The 9,412-nt window shown below is 44.6% G+C and overlaps 1 protein-coding gene across 6 annotated transcripts in view; it reads left to right on the forward strand.

The window, feature by feature from the left end:
• Positions 1-8,891, forward strand: part of COL4A6 (collagen type IV alpha 6 chain) — a 185,939-nt gene extending 177,048 nt beyond the window's left edge. For all 6 annotated transcript variants that reach the window (XM_043522997.1, XM_037908887.2, XM_043522996.1 and 3 more), the window contains 6 exons: positions 987-1,085; positions 1,694-1,840; positions 3,037-3,153; positions 4,509-4,700; positions 4,963-5,249; positions 6,295-8,891. In XM_043522997.1, coding sequence (XP_043378932.1) covers positions 987-1,085; positions 1,694-1,840; positions 3,037-3,153; positions 4,509-4,700; positions 4,963-5,249; positions 6,295-6,555 — 1,103 coding nt within the window. In that variant the 3' untranslated portion in view covers positions 6,556-8,891. The remainder of the gene's footprint in view (positions 1-986; positions 1,086-1,693; positions 1,841-3,036; positions 3,154-4,508; positions 4,701-4,962; positions 5,250-6,294) is intronic.
• Positions 8,892-9,412: the final 521 nt, after the last annotated feature.

A 9,412-nucleotide genomic window follows, 5' to 3' on the forward strand; every position in this document is an offset into this window, starting at 1 on the left:
GTGTTTTGAAGCTGCCCCCTGGAAGTATAAAGAACTGTCACATGTTGTGAGCCTGATAGCTGTGAAATCAGCTTTGATGTAGGTGTGTGTCATTCTGGGATTTGTTTTCTGTTCTGGGAACGCTGAAGGTAGGTTTCTCCAAAGCACTCCATTTTTACCTACAGGGATGGAGCGACGATAGGCCAGCCAGCCCTGAGCACTCTTGAAAATCCCACCTTGCATTTTTTCACTTCTCTTCATTATTTCCACAGACAGGAACACTGTCTTTGCTGTTCGCTGCTGTTGGCTGGGATTGCCTATCCCCAGATCCACATACAGATCTCCCCTCTTCTGTGGGCCAGGAAGAGCTGCTGCCACAGCTCTCTCCTACCCATCCACACATCCTCTGGGCCTCGCCTTGGCCACACCATGGACTTGGAGATCCATGAGGGGGCAGAGACAGAGTGGTCTGTGGGGAGTCAGGCAGGGCCAGTGGGAGAGCACATCACCCTTCCTCTGGTCCCCCCCTGTAGGAAGCGTGATTCTACGGGCGCTATGGAGCTTGGGAGCCAGGTGAAGAAGGACACTGGAGATCAAAGCTGCTGTGAGAGCACGAGGCCTCTGGCAGGTTCCCTGGGTTTGTGGGTGGGCTCCAGGGCCTATTCGTGAGAGCAAACCCTGCCCCCTTGGGGGTGTCAGTGGGAAGAAATTTCACATGGGGAAGATACCTCCTCCCCAGAACCCCCTCCCATGGCTTTTTCCACAAGTGTGCAATGATTTCAGAGTCAGTGTAAGATTCCCCGCTAATAATGTTACAGTGGAAGCTCTCACAGAGTAGCCCCGCGGAGGTGCCAGTCAGTTCTGGGAATCAGAACTGACACAAGGGTGCGACTGTGTTGTTTAGAACCAGACCTCTGCCCCCCGGTGCATCTGCCAGTATTTCACGCAGGTACAGAACCAAGGATTCGTTTTCGAGATCCATTACTCTTTGCTCTGTATCTTCTCAGGTGTGAAGGCTGAGCCAGGCTTTATGGGGATGCCAGGTAAAGATGGGCTTCCAGGGGACCCTGGAATTCCTGGGCTGAAAGGTGAAACTGGCCGTCGAGGTGAGCACAGGATGGTTTGGAGAGCTGTACTGCACTTGCAAACAGCTTGTGGGGTGGAAGGTCGGGGAGCACAGTGAGCGGGTTTCTGTTCTTTTGGGGTTTGTTCCTTTTTTCCACCCAAGTATAAAGCCGGAGCTTTTGGTGACTTTTAAATGGGGATGGGCATAAACCAGCAACCCAGCTCCAAACACGCCCAGACTTTGGGAATGTTGGGAACCAGTCTTTGCAACTTCGTTACTTAAAATGTGTCTTCTTTAGTGTTTTCTCTGTGGAGACAACTGCTTGCAGAAATTGGAACTCTCTCTGTTTCTGTGTTGATCTTTCTATCAATCTCTGTGTCTTTCCTGCTGGGGAGGAGGGTGGGCGGGAGGATTACTGTTTCTCCCCCAGATCCCCAACAACCTGTATTTGTAGCCAAAAAAATAAAAAAGGGCTGGGACTTAGGGAAATTAGGGACTTTTAACAAGAGCTTGGGAAGTCATGGGAATATACCCAGTGCTAACATACAGGGCATTCTCAATCTGTTGAACTACATCCTTGGGCTAGTAGATAATCCTATCTGTGTACTTTATGTGGGGTGCTTAGGGTGCCATTTGCAATGTGTACAGGTTTCCCGGGCCTACCAGGCGCTCCAGGCCTAGTACCAAAACCAGAAGAAGTCATAGTTCCTCCAGGGCTACTTGGTCTGCCAGGAATTGATGGGGTCCCTGGCTATGCTGGAGATCGTGGATTTCAGGGACCAGATGGGCAGCAAGGTAAAAAGCAGCACATCAAATAAGTGAAACTGAAATGTTGGACTTCTTGCAGTCACAGGAAGCGGCTTTGTAAATTGTGCTGTCAAAGTTCATATGCTTTTCTTTAGAAGCTTTGTAATGGAAATGACCAGAGTGTATCTATCTTTTCTTTTTATTAGAACCGGCTAGAAATATTTTCTTGCACATTATGTTCACAGGATTTTGTAGTCCCATTTGCGTTAGGTTCATGGAACTGAAAGCAGCTGTCATGATGCAGTTGGCATGATGGCAGCGTGGATCTGGCAACAGATCTAATCAGTCTGAGAATGATTCATTTTGGAGAATTATTGGGATTGTGTCAGCATGAAATACTGTAACACGTTGCTTTGGGGACCTGATTTTGCACTGTTGTAGTTCTGCCATTGACTTCAGTGGGTGCAGGATCAGGCCCTGCATAGCCACCACTGCAGTGCTGAATGTTCCTTGTCATGTGGGGCAATGATTACAACTTAACTTTAAATATTAACACAATTTCTCAAGGTGCAAGCTCTTGGAGAGACAAAATCCCAGCAGGTGTCTGCTCTTTTCCCTGCACGCTGGTCTAAAGCACAAAATTACAATATTAAACAGAGACCTCAAGTGCTAATTCCATTGAATTTTACAGCAGGTGGGAGAGGGGAATTTAGATTCAAATCCATGGATCTAAACGTGCCATTATGTAACTTTGGAGCGTATGAGATGCAAAATTGGAGGATGCCCATTTGGATGTGGCTGAAATCAATCAAAGATAGCTGCTTCTGTAAGGGTTTAGCCCAAAAATGGTGGTAGTCTTCTGAGACCAGGTAATCTTTTCTCTGTTTACAGTGGCAGAAATCTTGAGAGATCAGATGAAAATAATCACAAAATTTTACTGGCATCATATCCAAACCTGAATCCAAGTTCTGCTTTGGCTTCAAACTCAAATCCACTGGAGCCTAAGCCTGACCCAGATCTGAACACTGTCTCTTCTGTTCATTTGTAATGCTTGAACATGTTATACGCATCATGTCATAGGTCATATTGACTCACGGTGCCAAGCTATTAATTTGTTAAATTTGTTAAATTGTAAATTTAAGCCCTCAGCATTGCTAATCATGATACATCCTCCTGTTGATACCAGGAATAAAGTCTTTGATGAGAGAAGCAAATTAAATAATAATCATTACATTTAATTACAGGTCCAAAAGGTCTGTCAGGCAGATCAGGTCAGGTGGGCCGTCCTGGTTTACCAGGGCCAGATGGCACAGTTGGGGATCCAGGAACCCCAGGTATTCCAGGGCCACCAGGATTGGAAGGTAATTTTATTCTTTAATTTGTTCTTTTGGTATTCTATGAGTGCTCAATCAGCAAGATTTCAGCTGGCCTCCTAATGCAGGGATGCCGCCCAAGGCCACAGACATCACAGAAATTCCACGTTATAGACTTAAAAAAGAAGGACCTATGTGGTGCCCAGGATCTTGTGCCGTGTGTCTGCATTGATGTGAATTTCACCTTTAGTGAGACAGTTGGGAGTAAACTCACCCACTGCAGCATGCTCTAGCGTATGCGATTACTATCTGTTGCTACTGATGATTAAGGCTACGATTTTGTCACAGAGGTCAAGGAATCTGTGACTTCCAGAGACTTCCATGACTTCAGCCCGCAGCGGCTGGGAGCAGTAGGGTCCCCCGCTGCCCACGGTGGCCTGGGAACTGTTGGGTACAGGTGGCAGTGGCCCTCCGGAGCTTCAAGCTGCCGAGCTTGTGGGCAGGAGGGGCTCCCCACAACTCCTGGCTGCCCCAGGGGGTGGGGACCCTGGAGCTCCAAGCCCCCACAGGTGGTGGGGGCCCCCAGATCTCTGAGATGGGGCCCCCGCAGCTGCCCAGTCGCTGTTGGAGGTGTGGGGGCTCCACAGCTCCCCATTTTGTCAGGGATATTTTTAGTAAAAGTCACCGACAGGTCAAGGGCTTCCATGAATTTTTCTTTATTGCCTGTGACCTATCTGTGACTTCAGTAAAACTATCCATGACAAAATCTTAGCCTTACTGATGATTCATTGTATAGGATGCTGGACACCCTTCTAGCTGTAATAAATAGGGAGTCATCAGGAGGGTTTGGAAGCACAGGAGCAGGGCATTCCCTGTAGAATTTGAAAAGGAGCGAGTCAGAGAGGAGAAATGTGGTTGGAGTGGGATGGTGAATGGAAGGCACATCCTGGTGCTTGACTGAGAGTCAGAGCGTCTGGGTTTTGTTCCTGGCTGTACCACAGACTAGCTCTGTAACCTGGGACGAGCTACTGAACCTCTGTGCCATCAGGGTAAAACACCACCCCCTACAGCACTTGTGTGGGAATTAACGAGCGCTGGAGGCCCTCACCCAGAAGGGCAAGGCAGAATTATTGTATTATGAACTACAGTTGCTAGTGCCTGTATACCACGGTGATTGGGTGAGACACAGAAAAATTAATGGTATGGAAAGTGATCAATGGTGAGTCAGTACCGTAGTGTACTGATTGGCTTTGAGACTCAGCCGGGCCTATTCGATCACATGGCACCCATCAATACTTGAGCTTTACGTTGCTTGCAGGTAGGGCAGAAGTGACGTAAATGCCCAAACACAAGTCAGCTAACTTACAGTGTACTCGCAACTCGTGACTGACTTTCTCTCCCAGGTGTCTCTGGAAAGCCAGGCCTGTTTGGTTTGCCCGGAATGCCGGGTCGGAGTGTAGGCGTTGGATACACTTTGGTGAAGCACAGCCAGTCAGAGCAGATCCCACCGTGCCCAATTGGAATGAATAAGCTCTGGGAGGGTTACAGCTTGCTGTATGTGGAGGGGCAGGAAAAGGCGCACAACCAGGATCTAGGTGAGTCAAAAAGTCTCTGTCACAAATGAGGCAGGCCAAATTCCACTCCCCCGTACACACTGCACAACTCCCACTGATTTCACTGGGCTTTGTAAGAGGTGTGAATCTGAGGGTGGAATGTGACACTGAGGGTGCAATGATACTTGCCACTTGCTTATCATCTGGGTCTGGTCTTTACTAGCTCTTGCCTTTTGGCAGCAGCTTGATGAGCCCTTTGTTCTCTTCTCCATTCCCCTCCTCCCTGCCTCCCTCCCCCACCCAGGTTTTGCTGGCTCCTGCTTGCCTCGCTTCAGCACCATGCCATTTATTTACTGCAACATCTATGAGGTGTGCTACTATGCCAGCCGAAATGACAAATCCTACTGGCTCTCCACCACTGCTCCCATCCCCATGATGCCAGTGAGCCGTCTGGAGATCCCACAGTACATCAGTCATTGCTCAGTGTGTGAAGCACCTTCCCAGGCTATTGCAGTACATAGCCAGGACATTACCATCCCGCAGTGCCCCGAGGGCTGGCGCAGCCTGTGGATCGGATACTCTTTTCTAATGGTAAGAAAATCGATTTGTTAATGCAAAGACGGTCACACTATACGAGGCTTGTTTTAATATTGGCATTAAAACCTAAGCATTCACTCCTTAGGTCAGCTTGTTGTGGAGCTTTCAGTTTCTTGGACGCAGCTGTTAAAACTAGCAAACGGAGTGGCAAAGTCAAACTCTGCCACTAAGTTTGCTAGTTTTAACAGTTGCGTCCAAGAAACTGAGAGCTCCACAACGAGCTGACCTAAGGAGTTCCTTGCGTATTACCAGCAGGCCTTCTATAACCTCAGCCATTTTGTTGCCATTTAGCTAACTTCTCAAGTGTATTGATAAAGTTTACGGTGGGGTGGAAGAAATAGAATACTTCCATACTATCAAAGAGACTAGTGGCCCGTAAGAACTGATTCCTTTAAACCTCAAAACAGCTAATTAACTATAGAGAGACAAGGTCGGTGAGGTAATATCTTTTACTGGATCAACTTCTCTTGGTGAGAGAGAAAGCTTTTGAGCTTACGCTGAGCTCTCCTTCAGCTCTTCCCAGACCTGTAAGCCCGAAGGCTTGTCTTTCCCACCACCAGCAGTTGAGCTAATAAAAGATATTATCTCACCCACCTTGTGTCTCTAATATCCTGGGACCAACATGGCTACAACACGGCAATTAAAACTATAGCACAGACATAACCCCTTCTCCCTGCTGTATGGCTTTTTCCAGAATGTTCTACAATGAGATTTCCGGGTAGCTCATTAAAGTGTGATTGCAAAGTGATTCTAAAAATAGCACTGTGATTCTTTATTGTTTCTCAGTTTTCAAATTACCTCACTTCATAAGTGAAAAGCTGCTTTTTTATATTACCAGAATCCTATATTCAACCCGGGGTTTGCATTCTTGTGCTTTCCCCCGTAACCCTTATCCAAGTGACATGTAGCTACAGGTGTCCTGGAGGAGCAATGTAGATTTCCCCGTTTTGTTCATGGCAACAAATGTATCCCGGGAGTCCCCGTGTAACTGCCTATTTCCTTCTTTTGGAACTCAATTAAATGACCATATTCATTCTAGCACACTGCAGCTGGCGCGGAAGGCGGAGGTCAGTCCCTTGTCTCACCCGGCTCTTGCCTCGAGGATTTCCGTGCTACTCCTTTCATTGAATGCAATGGTGCCAGAGGAACCTGCCATTACTTTGCAAACAAATACAGCTTCTGGCTGACCACAGTCGAACGCACGCAGCAGTTTGTCAGTGCTCCTCCCTCAGAAACTCTGAAAGCAGGACAGCTCCGAACACGAGTCAGCCGTTGCCAAGTGTGCATGAAGAACTTGTAGCAAAAACAACCCAAACAAATAAAACTTTGCTACCTAAGAGTTTAAACCTCATTCATTGGAAGAACTATAAGCACATACACCCATTCTGCTGGTGGTTTGTGGATAAGTTACAACAGCCAGAACACTACTGAAATTATGTTTTAGATCCATAAGAAACATAGCTTCACACAGAAGGAAGGAGGGACAGACTAATCTCTGAAACCTCTGACTGTTTTGTGGAACATGGTGCTACACTTTTTCTTTCATGTTTGTTTTCCTATTCATGGCTACCTCAGAAAGTCTCTGAGCCTTTCTCATTCACATTGCAGAGTGACTATATTATATTATACAATATTATAATAAAGCGCTCCATATTATATCACCCATCCATTTGATGCACTCATCTATAGCCAATGATAGATTTTCTTAAACAAGTTTGTGCTTCACAGATTAGTTGTCTTTGCAGAAAGCATTTGGCATGGCCTAGGGCAATACGCATTGATTAGATGAGAAAATATGTAATGAAATGGATTTTCAGTCGGAAAGGAACTTAACTCTAAACTAATTAAAACAAATCACTGCAGCAGAGGTGCTCAGAGTATTAAGCATTAGAGACTGAGAACTGGCTTCCCTGGGAAGTTCTTACTTAAAGATGAGCTCGTTTTGTTTTGCTTTTTAAAAGAATTGGCATAATCTTTGGTTTCAGTGATGCACGAGCAACTTGGAGCCAAATTCAGACCAGCTGTAACTGATTTTCATTCCCCTTCCATGAAAAATTTGGATTTCTACCTGGACTTAAAGCCATTATCATTATTCAGCACAGCTTTATCACTATTGAAATGTGCTCTATGTAAGCACACAGTTCAAGATTTGTTGTTACCCTTTTGCACCCTAGCAATTTGTGACCTCCAGAATAATTTCATTAGTATGTACATATGAAATCATCTTTCCGAGGTAGCCTTGGAACAGTTTTTTTTGTAAGTATTCAATTTGTGTATATTTTAAAATGTAGAAGCCGCATTATTTAGCATTCAAGTTTATGGAAACACAGAAGCAAGCAGCTGTTGGATGTACATTTTTTTACTGCTAAAATCACCTGTTTTGTATTCTTCATCCGCTGGGCTTTATTTCTACTAGTTAAAAAACATATTACTGTATTTCTAATGCACTGTTAAATATTCACACAATTCCTTCAGGTTATAATTACAATCAGTGGTTTTCAGACTATATGGGAAAATAGAAATTAAGAGAAAGCCATAAATACAGTATGTCCATGCTGAGAACTAATTAAGGCTAAAGCTATTAATTTCAGCTTCTTTCTACAGTGAGGTTGACAACACCCATAGGTATCAGCATTTTAGAGGATTTGAAGCGAGGGCCTTGTAAATTCCAGATCTTTTTTTTTTTTTTTTTAAATTGACAGACAAAACTACAGAAAAATGTTTGTTTTAGTTGGGACTGCTCTGATAAATCACATGGTATTTAAAATGGGGGTTCAGTGAATGCTTAGGTATGAGACTTTGAAATTCACTTTCTGCGAATATTGTGGTCAGTAAAAGTCAAATCGCTCCAGTGTTTGTTTTAAAAATTTGAGCAAATATTTGTGGAAAACATTTTTATTTATCACCCATTCTACTCATTAGGTGCCAGCAATAGAAGCATCAGAGCACCAGTTTATTTGTTTGGATGTTGAGGGGAGGGTGAGGAAAAGGGGGTTCTGTTCTAGATGCACACGACTGAAATACACAAGTCTTTTCAGGAGCAGGGTCTATGTAATTGTTTCGCTTTATGCACCATGAGTAATCTCATTGCTTTCAGTGACAGACCTTCCATTGACTTCAGTAGGGCCAGGATTTCACCCCGATGGGTACTGTTAAGCACGAGCATGTCTTCGCAAGATCAGGGCCACAGTCTATGATCTTCCACTCCTGGCTCCAGAGCTTCTTCCAATCAACCCTGTATTTACCCCCTCTCCTTCCAGTTGCTACCCAAGACACTTTTCCACAAGGCCTGTAAACTTCAGATTTCCCCTCTGAGTTGTGTTTACATAATGAAAGATAACAGGAGGGCAATTAAAAAAAAAAAAAGGATGGACTGAGCAGGACATATGCCTAGCTTCATTGCTCAGTCATCGAATGGGTACTTCCCTTTTCTGGGTAGAAGTCAGTCATCCTTTAGAATGCCAGCTTTTCAGAGCAGGGGCTGCATTTTCATTTTTGTCTGGAAGGCACCAAGCACCACTATGGTCTTAAGCTATGGTCTTAAATGAATACTAGAAAAACAGCGTGGGGTGGCATCTCCTTTTTGTTAATGTTCAGTTTCCAAACTGTGGTTAATAAAGGCAAACAAGACATTAACTATTGGTCTGGGTAATTATTTTTGTTCAAAAGTCATGTTTTCCCATTCAGATGCTGAGCATCAGCATCTTGCTTCACTTGGGTTTTGCAAGTACTCAGCACATCTCCCGATTAGGCCCAGTAGTCTCATCTATTTGTGAAGAAAAAATGAAAATCTCCCAATTTCAAACTGCACTATCATACCAGGCCTCATCCAGATGGGAACTGAGTTTTTAGGAAACATAAAATGTGACTCAAGAATTCATTAAAAGCCCTTGTACTCAGTAAGGGCTTGATATTTCTGAACCATTGTTCTCAGAGCTACTAGAGATATCCTCAGTTTAAATAAACATCCAACCACATAACTCTGTTAGGGACTTGTATATCTAAGGTACTTTTACCAAAATAGTCTTGATAAGGTAACAAGGCAGAATTAGGGACCTTAAATAATTTGTGTGTATCATCAGTTTGGGATAATTTTTTGTTTTATATTTACCGTCTGTGCAAAGAGCAAATTCACAAACTATAGCACGTAGCCTATG

This window comes from Chelonia mydas, chromosome 9 (assembly GCF_015237465.2).
Source record: "Chelonia mydas isolate rCheMyd1 chromosome 9, rCheMyd1.pri.v2, whole genome shotgun sequence".
Lineage (NCBI taxonomy): Eukaryota > Metazoa > Chordata > Testudines > Cheloniidae > Chelonia > Chelonia mydas.